The sequence below is a fragment of the Amblyomma americanum genome, chromosome 7, assembly GCF_052857255.1.
Source record: "Amblyomma americanum isolate KBUSLIRL-KWMA chromosome 7, ASM5285725v1, whole genome shotgun sequence".
NCBI classification, from domain to species: domain Eukaryota; kingdom Metazoa; phylum Arthropoda; class Arachnida; order Ixodida; family Ixodidae; genus Amblyomma; species Amblyomma americanum.
In genome coordinates this window covers 6908939-6926019 of record NC_135503.1, presented here as the reverse complement: position 1 = coordinate 6926019, position 17081 = coordinate 6908939, and the positions used below count along the sequence as shown (strand labels likewise).

At 49.4% G+C, this 17081-nt stretch overlaps 1 protein-coding gene and 1 long non-coding RNA gene across 4 annotated transcripts in view; one reads left to right on the top strand and one right to left on the bottom strand.

Annotated features, from left to right (window-relative positions):
* The window catches only part of LOC144098349 (cell adhesion molecule Dscam1-like), a 39803-nt gene extending 30704 nt beyond the window's left edge, over positions 1–9099 (bottom strand). Inside the window, exons 1-4 of one of the 3 annotated variants that reach the window (XM_077630921.1) lie at positions 8837–9099; positions 8117–8398; positions 7451–7570; positions 7197–7337 (exon numbers count right to left, since the gene is read on the bottom strand). In XM_077630921.1, the coding sequence (XP_077487047.1) occupies positions 7197–7337; positions 7451–7570; positions 8117–8398; positions 8837–8906 (613 nt within the window). In that variant the 5' untranslated portion in view covers positions 8907–9099. Of the gene's footprint in view, positions 1–1657; positions 1829–4244; positions 4371–5892; positions 6163–6694; positions 7153–7196; positions 7338–7450; positions 7571–8116; positions 8399–8836 lie in introns of those variants that run through there. The other 2 variants (XM_077630920.1, XM_077630919.1) reach the window with 2 other exon arrangements.
* The window catches only part of LOC144098358 (uncharacterized), a 115504-nt gene that overhangs the window by 48379 nt on the left and 50044 nt on the right, over positions 1–17081 (top strand). The gene's annotated exons all lie outside the window — the stretch shown is intronic.

The following is a 17081-nucleotide window of genomic DNA, read 5'->3' as shown; positions in this document are numbered from 1 at the left end:
GTGGCGCTAGGAGTCCTTTATATTGATCGCGAAAATGCGGTGGGATGCGCAATGGTGGCGTAGCCAACTTTTCTGAATAAAAGCAGTGGTATCGAGAGTACGGCCATCTTGCTGGAAAGCAGTCAGAGAAATTCGGGAGACCTTTTATTTTCTCTGTAAATCTCTTCAACAGAAATGGTTTGATAGAAGTGAATCGAGGAAAAGCGTTACTATATGCAGTTCGGACACATGAAAACAGAGCAGCAACTTCTTATTCTGTTGACGAAAAGAATGTACAGTCTGAAATAAAAGAAATCCAAACACTTGAACACCGCCACATTGGAGCCATTGACTCGTGTTTACCAGTTGAAAGAGCAGAGAAACATTATCGGATTTTTCACAAAATTTATTTCAAGTAAAGTGGTGTAGTACAGCAATCGTACAACATACTTCAGTAAGGAAAGAAACGGTGGCGGTTTTGGAGAGGATGCCAATGGTGCCTGTGGAGGAAAAAAAGCTGAGAAAAATCTTCATGGAGAGCCGCTGAAAGCAATCCACCAAAATGGAAGGTTTGGCAAGTTGGAGAACACGTGTGTTTTTTCCTCTGTGGCTTGCGAACGGGCGCAGCAGAGAGAGGAAACGCATCCTCGTAGACACACACGCACGCGCGCACAAACGTACGCATGCACGCATAACACAGACACAAATGACAGCTACAGCAGCAAGCGATGGGTGTACATGTGCTGATGTTTTTTTCTTGTGGGAATTCGTCAGGTTACTCATCAGCAGCCTTACGTTTTGAATAAACGTGAAATTGTATCTGTGTCGTGTTCTTGCGCTTTTATTGTCGCATTGTGTTACAGCTTTTATTTTCTCATTGTGTTACGGTTACAGATGTGCGCGGAGGGCGTTTTGTATGTAGTAAACTAGCACTATTTTTACTTGCAACTATGACTAAATACGTACTGCAAACACTAAGAGCCAGGGCCCTGTGTTTAGACCCTTTTCCCGTGAAACTGAAGTATCGGCCACCTGTAATGTGTTGCTGGAACTGAGAATTAGGGGTTACTTGCTTTCGTTTCCTTATGCACTTGAGCAGCTGTTCCCGACGTGACCGTCCGTGCCTGTGATGTACAAACGCACGTTAGGTCAACGTGCGCTCTCATTGAAAACTGTCGCCACTGGTGCGCTGCAGTAGCAGGCAGACTCGCTACGCGCAATTCTGCGGTCATTGCTCTAGGTTGCCGGTTCGATTCCTCGCAACTGCGGCCGCCGTACTTCGATGGAGGACAAAACGCGGCAGCAGCAGCCGTGTGCAGAAATTTCAAACGACGTTATTGAAACGGTAACTTTCAGGTGTTGTAAATTAGCACTGAGCCTTTCAGTGCGGCATCTTACGTGGCTCAAGTATTTTTCAATGCAACACAACACCTAAATGCACGTGTCATGTGTTGACAGCTATACACGCGCATTTGTGTCGTCGTAGAGACAGACAGCCACAACCACAAGAGCAATAACCACAAGCCCAGTGTGTTTTCCTCTGAGTGGCTTCAGCAAGCCCGCCCCCTCCGCACGCCATAATCTCGTGATCCGAGGGCATACGGTTTGCTCGGATCGTGGGGCTTCTTGGATGAGAGAGGCATTGCGGGGTGAACCGTGCTCGCCTGTACCTACTTACCGTTGACGGCCACGCGGATCACCTTCCTAAGCGGCTTTCCGACGCCGTTGTCCACGAAGCAAGCGTACCTCCCCTCGTCCGCCTTGGTCACGTGGGCGAAGACAACGCTGCCGTTGCTGCTCCTCACCGGCACGGGTGCCTCGGAGTCGCCGCAGACCACGCTGCGTTTGCCTGCGCGGAGGTTGGGCCGCGCGCTTGTTTTCACGCAGAGAAGGCGATCCGCTGTCACGCAGTATGCACGCTACATAGTACTCTGCTATCCGGACGTCTAGAGTAGACGTTATTCTACGCGTTTTATGTTCAACTGGGAGGCTTTGTATGCGAGACATTGATGATGCTATTTCTGCGAACATTAGCGACTGTAGAATAATCACACACACGAAAAAAACTGATGATCGATTTTCGTAGTTAGGCCAATGCGAATTAGGCGCGCTAGGAGTTGGGTTTTCCCTTCAGTTCCGGTGTTCAGATCCAGTGTGAAGGGGTGGCAGTTCTTCGGACAGCGATAACGGGTTAGTGTCCATACATGCGGAATTGGTTATTCTCTACATCTATAGATCCTTGGGAGTCTCCCTAACCCTCCTGGCGCAGTGGTGCAATGGTCAGGCGATGTGCCACTGCCCTTCTATGGCAGGTGCTGCCATCGATGGGACTTGGGTTGCTTAGGTTGGGTTGCGAAACAGGTTTCTCTTCTCGAGCAGCCTCTCACGATTAATTGAGCTGCCGCCTGACACGATGGGCAGGCGCTCACCTGCCCACCGAGTGGTGGACAACCTGCCACAAAACTGCCTTCAGGCAAACATACGAGCTGGCAAACAGACAGAGAAACAGCCAAACACACTACGGCTAAATGCGGGGAATGACTACTATAAGTGCTAGCGCACTATGTGTGTGTGTGTGTGTGTGTGTGTGTGTGTGTGTGTGTGTGTGTGTGTGTGTGTGTGTGTGTGTGTGTGTGTGTGTGTGTGTGTGTGTGTGTGTGTGTGTGTGTGTGTGTGTGTGTGTGTGTGCGCGTGCGTGTGTGTGTGTGTGTGGACATGGTTACAAGCTCACCGGTTGCGAGAAAAGGAAATCCTCGAGTGAGAAAAACAATGGACGTATTGGTGTGATTAAAGATTGATGGTGTATTGCCCTACTAATAGTTGCACTTCTACACGTGTTATTTATGTACGAGCGCACACGGCACGACATGGGCATTTTCCGCCCCAATCGTACTTAATTTCTCATTGCAGTGAGAAGAACAATAGAGCCTGCGTCTCAGTGGAGACAGGTTATTTAACTGGAAAGCTATGCAAACATTTTTCTAGCGCTCAGTGGAAAGAAATAGTGAAACACGTGGGGCGTGCAATGCCAAGCTTTCACACCGCCCATCAATGGGCACCGCGTTTAAAGTCGTCGCCGTGCGCAGAAACAACAAAGTAGCCGGACGAAGCGGGGCACTCAGACAGGTGCCTCCTCGTGTGTGTGGCATACGCAGGATGATCGTCTTCACGCATGCACGGATGGGGACAGGAAGCGCGCTTTGGGGCGTTCCGTCGTTCCGCCACATTGGAGGCGCGCAAGTGATTTCCTGTCCCGCGCCGGCAGCGTGTGGCTCACTGCGCACACGCCGCTTGCCGAAGGAAGCCAGGGTCAAGGATGACCAGCTGCCACCGTGCGGGACCGGCCCACTTCCGGAGACTCTCACCTCCACCTTGCGCCCTTTCGCTTGCGCCCCCCCCCCTCCCCCTCCCCACGTTCTCATTCTCTCCCGCTCTCTTATTTTCGTGTTCACGTCCTCGTGAGAGACCCGCACACTTCCCGCCTCCCGAAAGCTCCTCTTTTTGTGCTTGTCATGTGTTGAGCTTGCTTGGAAAGTTCTCAACGTGGTCGCCTTCCGCATTTGTGTGGAGTGCTGTCAGCTGCCCTAATGGCGACCAACATGTGACGGGACCCACTGGCGCTTAAGTGGCGTCACGACCCGAGGCTGTTAACTTTCTCGCGACTTACCTCCTGTGTATACAGCGGGAGCTATTATGTCATCTTTGTCCCTTGGTTCTTTACTTCCTTCGGAAGGCGTGTTAAGTCCGGAGGCGCGATTCTACGTTTCCACGAGAGGCGGAAATTTAGAGCGAGTAAGCCCTCTGTATCAAATCCAGTTCAAGAGAAGTAGTCGATGCATAGTGAGCGCGCTCACTACTAATAAGATAGGCCCAGGCGCTCGGCTCGTTAGCTACGCGCCTAGAAATGATGCGTACCGGCTGTAACAGGTACAATGAAGTTTAAGAGCTTAGAACGTAGAGATAGTTAGTCATCATGTAATACAGCGCACAACAAAACGGGACATTAAGAGTACATTCGCGCTCGTGTTCGTCCAGTAGCCCGTTATGCATAGTGGCACAGGCAGGGACACTTTATTTTTAATTCTTTTTATTGTCCCACAATAATTTTTGTCTTTTAATAGTGTCCCCGTGTTGCTGTACGGTGTGTTATATGATAACAGATGCCGCTCGTAAATATTTTCCAGGCAGTAATGTGGCAGTGAAAAAAACGCGAAGAGGGATCAGAAAAGAAATAATTTCGGGCACTCTTGTCTAGCGTGGCTCACCTCCGGAGACACACCGGCTCCACGTGACTGCAGGCGGGGGCCGGCCCGCTGCCGAGCACCTGAGATGCACCTCGGAGCCTTCGGCAGCCGAGACATCTTGGGGTTCGTCAATCCATTCTGAGGGCTCTGCAGAGGCACCGGAAGTCAAGGGACGTTGATAAGAAGCACCATATTTTCAATGCCTTAAGGTTACAGTAAAAAAAATCAGCCCTCCACCGGTAACGCGCGGAGGGCCTAAAAACAGCGCTCAGCACCAAATGTTATTGTAATGTCCTGAGCCAGTGGCGTAGCCCGAAACCTCCCCCTGTGACGGGTCGCTAGAAATGTGTCCCTAGCTTGTAGGAAAGTAACGCAAGGTAAAGTTATGCCGTGCGTACTGAATAGGTGATATATGTTCGGTGCTCTCCGTTTTCGGGTTTTAGTTTTTCCGCTATTCGGGGGCAAAAATCGGGCGATATTCATCGCGCTCAAGTTCGGGTGAAAATCGGGTTATTCAGAAAAAAAAAAAAATTCCGTGGTTAGGTTTTTTCGTTTAATTTTTGCTGCACGAAACAGTTTACCATACAGTTCGTTTTTGTGCTAGACATAAAATGCCCCATTGTTTGCTCATTATTTCATAAACAACATGGAAACCGCGGGTTCCGCTAAAAAAATGTTTATCATATTACAAATATTTCGCTGCGCACGTTACAAGCCTCCTACAGAGCATTCCCGCGTCTGAGCAAGACAGGCCTGCCTTTATTTGCACATTGCGAAAACATTGTGTCACAGCGATGATTTTAAGCGCGCAGGGTCCTTGGATCACGAAGCCTTTAGCGTGGGTAGCGCTTGACTTCGATAAGACGTCTTGTCTGTAGCCGCGTTCTGGCCTCTGACTCCTAAATCGCCCTTTTCGAATTAATCTCCTAATTCATGCGCCCAGAAAACGAGCATTAAAAAGTTTAAGATCATTGATGGACACTTGACACACCTTTGGAATAAGTCCTAGATGTCCACAGATTTGCGAGCGCGAAAATCAACAGCGTCTAGAAGGCTCATTTTCGGGGAGAAATCGCGTTTCACCCGATCTCTAAGAAATATGTTAGGGATGCAAAAATAAATCGGATAAAATCGCATTTTACCCGAAAACGAAGGGTCCTTGATATATTGTATAGAGTAGGAAGGGACTGCAGGGACAGGACCTGAACGTCGATTTATTCTTGTCTACTTACTACGCTCCAGCTCGTAGCCGTTCTTTTTTACTTTTTTTTATACGTGTTGACACAAATTAACTCAGTAGAACAGTGGGGGACGTTCCTTGGATTTTCATCGTCAAAGAAAGGTGACGGATTCTGATGACCATTGATTTTTCTTTTCTCTGTTCCTGTACCCAATCACGCTAGCCCCGCGATTTTCGGTGTTCTTCGGCATATCTTAGACACAGTTTAGAGACAGTAACGTTAAACTAAGACAACCATCAGACATGGAGTACGAAGAAAAGTTCTTCATAGCCACGTACAGCATTCATCGGCTGTGATTGATTTGCTTACACGTCTGCATTGGTAAATAGAGCCATGCGGCTACTTCGCGAGTAACAGTAATCTACGAACGCGCTGCCAGGTATAAACAGGAGCCCAGCAAAAGTGGGAGATGGAGCGCGCTTACTCACGTTTCACTTCCAGCGTCGACGTGTACCGGTCCGTCCCCGCTGCGTTGCTCACCACGCAGGTGTAGTTTCCGGCGCTCTCGGCCGTCACCGGGTCAATGCTGAGCGCCGAGAAGTCGTCCTGCGACGATATCCCTTTGCGCACGGGGGCGCCGTCCTTGATCCAGGCGAAGCTCAGAGGCCGCGTTCCGCTTTGCACGTTGCAGAAGAGCTTGGTATTCACACCCGTCACAACATCGGACGGAAGCACAAACGGCTGAATCACCGGACGATCTGCAAAGCGACGAACCTTGGTTAGATTCGGAAATTGGCGGCCCAACTTGTCATTTGTGAGTTCCTGTCAGCTAGTGCCCCATATCAGTGAGCGGTACAATGAATTCAGGGGCGGATTTCAAGGATGAGGGAGCTGAATGAATGAATTCTAATACTGAAATAAGAGCTAATTATTGGTAGAACGGTTTCTACAGGAAGCATGCTAATGTTTTAGTGAAGCGTTTTTTTATCAACCTCTGCCCTTGGTATTCTGCTGCATGTTGCAAGCAGTGCTCGGCCGCATCACCGAATTTCTTTAGAGGGTACTGACACTTAGTTTTGGCTTTTGGAAGTGTGTAGCGCAGATACTTTTGGAAAGAATTTGACAGGGAAAGTCATCTCTACGACTTTTCTACACCTTTTCGTCGCTTTGGGCTCTGCACTTTCAAGGTGCAATTGGACCGACTCGCCTATACTCTCAGTTTTTCAGCACTACATTTGGTTATGGCATTGGCTGCAAGCGAGTGGAACGGAGCACGAAAGTGACGCTTACCCTGGTGTGGTGCGGCTCGGCTCAGCGCCAAAACCGTCGTCAAGGCGAGGAAAGCTGTCCGCCCAGCGCTGGCTGAAAACCCCGAGCGTGGTGGTGGTCGCATCGGGGCGGCTTCACCAGTGCTGGTGCCCCTCAGCACATCGAGAACAGCACCGAGAAGCGCATGGGCACAGCTGCGGGGGGCCACGGCGACTAATCCGCTGCTGATCCGCGGGCAAGTCGGCGCATGAACGCCGACATGTCTTCTTTGAGTCGCAGTGTATGGCCCACCGCACGGGCTTTGAGCGCCACATGGTGGATGCCGGCGCCACTGACGCCGACGGGTGGTCGTTTGCTGTGTGTGGGTTTATTTTTAACTACGAGGGCCCTTCGAGCGCACAGGGCCTGTCATCGCCGGTGTTAAATGTGGGAAGTGTGGCGCCAGCTGACGAAAAGTCTTCGCCTCGGTTGTCTTCAGGAAGGCGGAGAACGGGATCCTCGCCTTTTTCGAGTGATCGCTTACCTCTGACGAAGACAGACACTGTTTTGGTGAGGCGTCCACCGATGTCGTTACTGGCGTCGCAAGTGTATTTGCCCCGGTGGGCTTCCGTGAGCGGAAACAGGGAAAGCACGGGCTGCTTCCACGTTACGGGAGAGTTTTGTTCTGGAAAGGAAACGTTTCGAGCTTAAAGGGACCAGAAGTTCATTAGTTCGTGCTTCTCGGTTTTCACGACCGTGGCTGCCACGGGCAATAGGAATAATTGGTTAATTGCCCACCTGTCACTTTCTTCCAAGTGATTGCTGGTTCGGGCGATCCGGATGCCAAGCACGTGAGATTCAGCATCCCGCCGATCGTTCCGAACGCGTCCTTAGGCTCAACAATCCATACCGGTGGCACTGTCAACAAGAAAAAAGCAGCACTTAAGATGTGGGCTACACGCTGTACACAACGTTACGTATTTCCATGAAATGCCCTTAAGGGGCATTGAGGGCTAATAGGAGTTGAACTGTGTCGGTGACTAGATGACCCTACGCAAGGTTTTCAAATGGACCGGTTTACAAGCTCAGTGGGGTAAAAATAAAATACATTCGCGTTTCACGTGACTGTAGCTATTATCACATGGCTTCATGCTGCGATAGTAGTGCGTTTGGGAAAATATGAGCTTTGTTGAGGTTACATTAAGTTTGTATTTGCAGAGTCAGCATGTTATTTGGCACTACTGAAAGCAGTTTCTTTTCAATTTTGAAACCTTTTAATGAAGCTTATTACCTTCAGTTGAATAGCATTCTTGCGCTACCGCGTCTAGTGGCATAATGCGTCCTCTTTTGAGCAAAACTCTACGTGTACGAAAAGTCAGAGTATTATTTTGAAGCTACAAGTATAAGAGTTGCGCTTATTTTGTTGGACTTAAATCACTCGGGTAACAAAACTAGTCCACTCACTCTCCACCTTCAGCTGGACAGTATGCGAGTCGCTGCCGAAGGTGTTCGTTGCTCGGCAGGTGTAGTTTCCTTGCGACTCCAGTGACGCCGAAGGAATGGCCAAGACCGACATGATGTTGCTGCCGTAACTGATGTCCTTAGAGAAATTTGTCACATCGCTTCCGTCCTTGTGCCAGGAGAATGTGACAGGTGGCGTTCCCGACGCAAGGTTACACGTTGCGCTCACTTTGTCCCCGGCTTTCACGCGGGCAGGTAGCTGAAACGGCTGGATTTTCGGCACGTCTGTAAGAAAACGAAAACTTTAAAACACCCATTCACGTGGAATACTCAGTGCCCCACACTGATATGGTTTCTAGATGCCGGAGAGAGGAAAGGCACGCTAACCGCAAATGAGGTACTCTGGATGACACCTGTACAGCTGCTAGGAATATTGTTTTTTGCATCTTTTCTGGCGCTTAATGAATAGATTTTCTAACTTGCTGACGTCACAGCCGTTTGCTTACTTTATCAAGTAGCGATTGCTAAGCATTACCCAGGGACAATCCGTAGATTTAGGCTGTCGTACCTGTCAGGTTTTTACCGCTCAACTATTTTTAACTTAGTCTCACGATATACTCTTGCACTATGATGAAAGTGTCGAGTTGGTGCCGATGAATGGAGCTGCTATTCGTAAGAACTTCGTTTCCGGCAGGAAATTCTGGAGTGACGTGAGTTACTTACCTTGCTTCCTTGCGGCGGTCGCCGACGCCAGAACGGTCCAGAGGCCTAGCAGGCGCCCTTGGAGGAGCATCGTTGCGGTCGACGGGACCTGCTCACGCGCTCTGTGGAGCCGAAATCATCGCGAGCACTCCTTCACGGACAGACCCGCTTTCCATGCTTGCGCGAGCAGCACACGAAAAACAAAGGCCACTACACGGCAGCAGAAGGAAGCGCCTTGCTCCGTCCGCATCGCAGTCGCCCATTCGCCATGCGAGCATCTCGGCGTTACGCGAGAACCCTGGGAGCATTTTTCTGCTGCTGGTCCCAGAACGTATCAAGTGGTCGCGGCCGCCACAGGATCGTGGCGCCGCGTTGTGGGAGGACGTTAAAGTTCGACGACACGCTGTAACGAGTGTTTGCAGGTGGGTGCTGAGAGAATGCGCCAAATATGGACATTTGAAGCTACGGAAAAACAGTTTGGAAACGGTCTCGGTGTGGAAAACGTTGTAGCCTCGTTATGGTGATCTAAAAGGTGAAGTGGGTGGCGGCTTACTCTTGACGAGCAAGGACACTGTTTTCGACAAGGCAGTCCCGATCCCGTTGGACGCCAGGCAAGAGTATTTTCCGCTGTCTTCGCCCGTTGCGTTCCTGATGACCAGCGTTCCGTTCTCGAGGACTTGGACCTTGCTTTCCGGGGATCTCTTCAGCTCGGCACCTGTCAGCATTTCGAAACTTCTATTACTTGTCGTCAAGCGAGAAAGGTGTACAGCCCCCGTCAAAAGTATGCAGCTCAAGGGGTTTGCTTCTAAGCTATTTAGCAGGGTCATTAGCACATATGCAAATCGAATGCTAGGGAGGATTGAGAACGCGAAGCCATTACTCTTTCGAAAGGTTACGGTCGCTGAGGATGCACAACGAGGCAAGCAGCAGGCCTCACAAGCAAACCCGTATACTTCTGACGGGTGGCGTACGCAGTCGTTTCACATTCCTTGTGACTTTAGCCCGCAGTGCAGTTTTAAAAACGCCTTTACGCAGAAGGAGCAAGTTCGAATAAGCAAGCATCGATGTCTTTGCGAAATCGGTGAATCCCTTGCTGTTTGTTGGGGTACTGCCAAACTTGGCTCGACATTTACGACAATATTGTCAAATTACACTCCATCTCCCTGCTTTCCAGATGTATGCCTTGTTCTTATTTCCATTGTTTCTCCACATTTTTGATCAAAACGTGGCGTGGGGATTGTGATTAATGCAAAAATAAAGGTGTTCGAAAACAGGCATGTCAAATGTTGGCAGGGATCCGTGGTTGCAGAGAACGGGAAGGCAATCCCGCGACACGTTTTTAATTTTTGGTTTATAAGGTCATCCAAATTGAAAAACAGTGGATATGCATTCAAGCTGGTCATTGGACAAAGTACTTGCTCTGCAGTTTGGGCTATGCCGTGGGACGCCTCTCATCTAAACAGCAGAGATGTTTCATGACCCACGTATATTGATGCAGTATTCCATAGCAGCCTGCAAAAATATGGTCGCTCACCTTGTTTCAGCCATTTTACTTCAGGAAGTGGGTGTCCGGATGCCTTGCAGTGAAGCTGTAATGTCTGGCCTCTTTTGAGCATCATGTCCCCCGGTTCCAGTTCCCATTTAGGTGGCGCTGTTAAAGAGACAAAGGAAAAGTATTTTTGACATCTGTTTAATGTTTTCTTGCCCAGATATAATTCACCATACAGAAGGAACATGCCGCCTGAAGAACACATTTTTCATCGTTTCAGATTCTGATTGGGGACGGGATCTGATATGCGGCTTGAAAATCGCACCCCGTGGCTAACCTGACTTTCTGGTGGCAGTACAGCGCGTCAGCACTCTTGCCAGCGGTCGGATCGAGGGACGTTTGCGAATGTAACGAAAGTTTAGGTATACTAGCGCCTTTATTCGGCGATGGTGCAGTTTGTACGAATTGAGTGCCTTTTGCTTGCCGTCTGCGTAGCTGAAGCTGCGCAAACACGGCGTTTATTTCGAACAATGGCAAGGGTTATACACGGTACTGCTGGTATGTTCCCACACCACAAGACAGGTGGCAACACAGAATGGCGAAGGAGGCGCGTTCGTTCTCAAGGGGTGCATTTCCTCGCAACGAAGATGCATGTTTAGGCTCGCGGCTTTGCAGTGACAAGGAAGAGTTTGTGACCCAAAGCTACATTTCGTGTTTTAATCGTTTGGTGATAACATTTGTTTCGAGGCAGTTATGGGCAGTAGCCTGCATAATCGCTTTCGTATACCATGAGCTCGCATTTCATGCATTGCACTCATTTGCAGGCTGGATGGCCCAATGAGAGAGAAAGGCTCGTTGATAAAGAGCAGACATCTTAGCCCGCGTTTAAACAGAGCTTACATCATACTCTGCACGGGAGTGGGGGGGGGGGGGGGGGGGGGGGGGGTTAGGAGGGATGAGCGGTGAGAGAAGGCAGAAAAAAGTGAAGTAACAGAATTAAAAACCATTAAAAACACGCCGTCGTTGAATTGAGGTGAACGCACATGGAAGGGGAATGTAAGAAGGTTCTAAAGTTAGTGAATAAATCCATTGTTTAGCAGGTGCACAAACGAAAAGTTCAGTTCGCGGCGATTGCGTATCAAGGGGGGATAGAAGAAGGCTTGTCAGTGACCAAGAAGTTTGTCAGTTACTCTGCCTACTGAAAAATGTATATAGGCTTGAATAGGTCAGCAAATTGGATATTTGCACATTTGATTTGGCGTCATAGGATTAACGTCTCAAAGTGACTCGGGCTTTTAGGGACTCCGTAGTGGTGGAGAGCTCGGGATAATTTCGACCTCCTGGGGTTCCTAACGTGCACTAACAACGCGCAGTAAACGGGTCTCTAGCATTTTGCTACCATCGAAATGCGACCACCGCGGGCGGTATCGAACCCGCGACTTTCGTGTACTTTACGATGTCAGTGAACGTTAATGAACCCTAGGTGGTTCAGAATTATCCGGAGCACTCCGCTACGGCGTCCATCAAAGCCTGAGTCGCTTTGGTACGTCAAACCTATAAAGGCAAACCAAATGTGCCATAATCCTATTTGCTGACCCATTCAAACCTACACACATCTTTCAATACGGCTAGTCTCCTCCAATCAGGCAAATAGGAAATTCAGTGCACGGCGCTGCTGTGAAGGGCAGGCTGAGGGACCTAAAACGCTGTTCATTGATAATGGGACTTGTATGAGAGCCTCCATTTTATGCTCGTTACGCTCGCACTTGTGCGCATGCTGTACTTTCTAACAGAATGTGCAGCACTGTTTCAACGCAGCCACAGCTCATAATGTTGACTGCCCTCGCTTGACCTAAGCAGTATCGGAAGCTGCTTGTGAACGCGGCATTCAGTTGGAAACGGTGGTAGACAGATCCCACATGGCGAGGAATTTTATGCGGTAGTATATATTTTAAGTATATTTTAGGTGTGGGTCAAAAGAACGAGAAAGGCATAATGATGAAACGACTAGTTCCGGGGTCGATCTATTCCTTTATGAGCATAGTTTATCGCCATTAGGGGCGCGTCGGATTTTATGAAGAGATTATTCGCGTAGTTTCGGAGGTGGAGACCTTTTCGGGGCGCTTCGTCTGCCTTTTTGTGGCCAGAAATGCCACAGCGGACTGGAATCCGTTGGATTAATATAGTATAGTGGCCTGCGACGCTAGCCAATTGGTGTAAGTATCTAATGTCACGGGAGACTGGCTGGTGATTGGATTTTCCAAGCTTGCTATTTAGAGTCTGCGAATATCACCCATTGTCCAGCTGTTAGGTACAGGATAGATAGGACAGCTTCTTTTTGATACCGCACAGCCATGGGCCAATGTGGAGTACGTCGTCCACTGAAAGCGACGGGAGAGTATTTGCCCTGTAGCCGGCACGTAGTAACTACGGGAGGAACTCTGCTTGGAACATGACCCGTCGGTGAGGATTTGTCTCCTGCGCGTAATTTTCGACTATGCAGCTCAGAGCGGCTTGGAGTAACGCAGCCTGTAGCATGCGGTTCTTTCCACTGACGCCTGATATAAACTCGGCATGATTTGGAGAGACCAGAGTGTCCGGTGAGGAAAAGACGAAGACAGTAGTTGCAGTGGCTGGGTCAAAGCAGGAAGGCCTAAGAGCTGCGCGTTCCAAAACCAGAGTTGCTGTGGCTAATTGCAAAAAAAAAAAAAATCTCGCTGAGCATTACAGCCCGTATTTCATGCCGGCAGTTATTTTCCCCCTTGTTTACTTGTGCATTGTCGTCGATGGTTCCTGTAATGATTGTCACTGTAAGCAACTTTGATGGTCAGAGGTAAAAACTGCACGGCAATTTTGTATTAACTTAAGGGCTTTGTAAAGAAAAACCGTAGTTTTTCTTCAACAGGCTAAATATTCAGAGATGCAGTCCTCGGTATAGATGCGGTGCCTTTGAGGACAATTTAACGGCTTTTAAAAATGTGCATATTCTGCGATTAAGAGTTTCGAGAACGCAAATTGCATGATAAAGATCTGTCTCTGCTAATGTCAGTTGGGGACTGAGTTTTGTTATGACTAACCCTAATTTTTTTTTTGTGCGAAATAATAAAATACGTTAGGGAGTATTTTTATGGACACACGGGTGAGTACCACATTGCGTTAGCGTGTTGTCGCAACCTGTAGGCTTTTGACTACTGTCTCGCTTACTCACTCTGCACTGACATATGACACGTGCGAATGAGCGGTTCTCCCGAGGCAAATAAATATCCTCACCATTCACTTGCAGCAGAGATGTGTAGCGGTCGTATCCATATTTGTTCCGAGCCACACAGGTATAGTTTCCGGAATGCGCCACTCTCACTGGTTCGATGGAGAGCACCACGATCGTATCGAGCTTACTAAGTTTCACGGCACCACTGCCGACGACTTCTTGCCCATCCTTGAGCCACTGTAGCTGCACGGGCTTGGTGCCTTCCGTGACGGTGCAGGTAACCGCAGTGCTCTGTCCCTCCGAGAGAGTCTTGATGAAAGCGAAAGGGTTCACCTTTGGCGCCTCTGAAAGAGCGAAATGCGTTCACAACACCGAAGGCGCAGCTCTGTCGGCACACATTACCCAAAAGGCGAGTGGAAGCTTACCTGATGCTACGGGCGTTAACAGCGAAGCTGTGATGATTATCCATTGGACGCACGATGCTGTACGCGTCCATAATCGTTTTATTTCGGCACAGTTCATTTTCTACAGCGCGGTATTTTGGCAAGTTCGTCTCATGCTAAAGACTGCTTGCGCCATGGATGGTTTCCTTAGGTGACCGAATGGCGGATCTGGCGTGGCTTCATGCCTCACAGTGGCTAGTACCACGGCGGATGGTGCTCGTTGTACAGACATGCTGCGCCACATGTCGGTAGCACAGCGGACTACAAACTTATTTTAGTCATTTAGCACGTATGAACTGCTTACTGAGCTGTGTACAGTGACGTGCAGAGGACGCCACCATGCACACCACATAAAGAAGGGGCGTGTTGCGCCATTTTCAAATGATATTGTTACCACTGAAACTGACAGTCTTGCAATACAGCGAGACTGCCAGTGTCCAGCCCTGGTTCTTGTGGTTTGTGGAAATGAACTTCAGGACCATGGTACCGCTTATGTTGATTCGAATGGCCTTGTGTATGGCTGGGCCGACGCCATTCTCTGCTCTGCACGAATACGCCCCGGCTTCCGTGACCTGAACGTTATGTATGAAGAGCAGGCCTTTTTCTGTTTGCAGCGTAGTCGTTGCGCCATCTGAAATGATTTGTTGGGAAGAGTATTGGCCAAGCGAACAAATGTGCCCTTGCAGAGTCGTAGCGTTGACTTCCGTTCACGTACCTTTTGTCCGGGACCACGTTATTCTGGGAGGGGGAGATCCACCGGCCAAACACTGCACTGTGACGTTCGAACCGACTGCGGCCGACACATCATGGGGTTCGCTTGACCACGCGGGGGCAGCTGCGTGGCACCGTCAAAAGAACGTTTGCCAACCACCCTCAATTTCTTGACAGGCTCACATTTTCAGAAAATTCGGAAAATCTTCAATAGCGCCAAATAATGCGATCCTGGCGCACAGAATTCTCTCGCTTTTGTTTCCAAACGACTTAGGTGTACAACTCAAACAATGAGCCTTAACTGGACGCGAATCGAAACGCACAGGGCTTGCTGCAACCGTGATATGCTGTATCACCAGCACTAAATCTAAAATTAGTCTCTGATAATGCGTGAGCGAGCACGTAGGGAACTTCGAGAGGTTTGGATCACATTGGCAGCGCGGGAGGCGGGATGGGGTGCCTCTGCTTTCGACCCGGAGGAGAGGAACCGGATCAGAGAGCTTCATCTGCTCCATTCCCCAGTGATCACGGTACGTGACGGCTGCGCTTTATGTGATCAAGTGCCTACTAGGAATAGGCAGTTGGCGGTTCTGGACGAGGTTTATTGTTGCTACGTGGGCATTCCGAGGCGGAAACCTGCTGCGGCCCACTGTTGAATCTTGAATAACTGGTGCATCAGTAACTGGAGATAGCTGTTCTGATAAGTTCGCTGGCGGTAATAATGCATGGCAGAGTAATTACATGCATTTCGGTGTAAACTGAAAACGGTGGCCTGTTTGGCTCGGTGTGACACATAACAAAAGCGCCTCTCCCGTTAGCACGGTTCACTGATAACAATATAAATGTGGGCGTTTTGCGCAGTTACAAGCTTATTTACAGTGAAGAAGCCTAGACTGCACAAACGGGTGAAAATACGTGGTCCAGAAGAAAGAGGAGATTTGGCTTACCCTCAACTAAGAGTTCCGCCGTGTGCTCGTCGGCCCCTACCGCGTTGGAGGCCCTGCAGGTGTAGTTCCCGCGGCTTGACGCTTCCGCACGCTGTATTAGAAGCACAGAAACAAGCTTTGTGTCCTGTACGGAGATGCCGTCCGATTCTTGTAGGCGAACGCCGTCTTTAGACCAGGCGAATCTGACTGGCGCCGCTTTTGTGACTATGGTGCACGTTGCTATCGCCTGTCCTCCCGTGCGGATTTTGCTGTTGAAGGCGAAGGGTTGTATCTTCGGCGCATCTGTGAAAGAGAACACTAATGAAGGTGCGTACTCATTTTTTGCGGCTATTTCACATTATGACTTAGAGCCAGATTTAGTAACACAACCGTTATAGTCACATTATTACGTGTTGGATCGCTACTACGATCGGAGAAAGTATAACACAGGAACAGCACTCACCGAGGCTCGCGACGAGGTTTAGAAGAAGAAGAAGACCGCCGAAGAAAAAATAGGTGTCTGCGAGTTCCATGGCTGAGTCCACAGTCTAACGGCCTTTGTTGGTCGACTGAGTAAGCGCGTTCACCAAGCAGTGGGGACGAAATTTACCGCAAGCCATTACGGCTTGCCTCTTTGCACCGCACTTCGTTCTCTCTCAGTGAGCTTCCGCAGATGCATTTACATGGCCGTTGGCGTCGCTGCGAGAGTTTTTCATGGCGACGCTACCTCAGACAACTGGCGCCCCGCCTTGCCAAAGAGACGAACTATCGTACCCCAGAATGACAGGAGGGCCGGTTTCAAAACGGAACGATGGCATGATAACGGTTTGTGGCCATCAGTGATAGACAAGCCATCGTATGACTATTGCCATTAGCATCAACCACTTCACTCGTTGTGCTGAAAACATCGCACTGATGATATTCCGGGGTCGCTTACGACTAACAGTTGAAAAAGTCATTGTGGTAACCTTCTGTTATAGATAAGACTTCCGCTAAGTGGTGTCTCTGATGGCGGTATTACGCCAGCGTTGGTAACAGCGACATTCGCGCGAATACCGCTATTAGCTTGGAAACATTTGAAGAGCCCGAATTTCTTACGCTTGACTTTAACGAACACGCTTTTCTTCAGTGCTGTGCCTATGCCGTTGTCTGCCTCGCAAGTGTATCTTCCTTCTGTGTCTTTCGTCGTTTTGGGCACGACAAGCACTGCGGAGCCGCTTGCATGGACGATCGCGGTCTTGCTGACGTCCTTCTTTGGCTCTGTGACAAAGAAACATTTAATATACTTGTGATCAGGTGACGGCACTCTGATGGGCGTGTAGCCGTCGTTTACCTGTTCTTTTCCACGAAACATTGGGGGCAGGGAACCCGGATGCCGAGCACTCTATTCTTAAAGCTTGCCCAGCGCTGACTGACACATCTTTTGGTTCCACCGCCCATTCCGGAACAGCTGTATGAAAAAAAAAAAAATGAAGTGGTGATTTTCTGC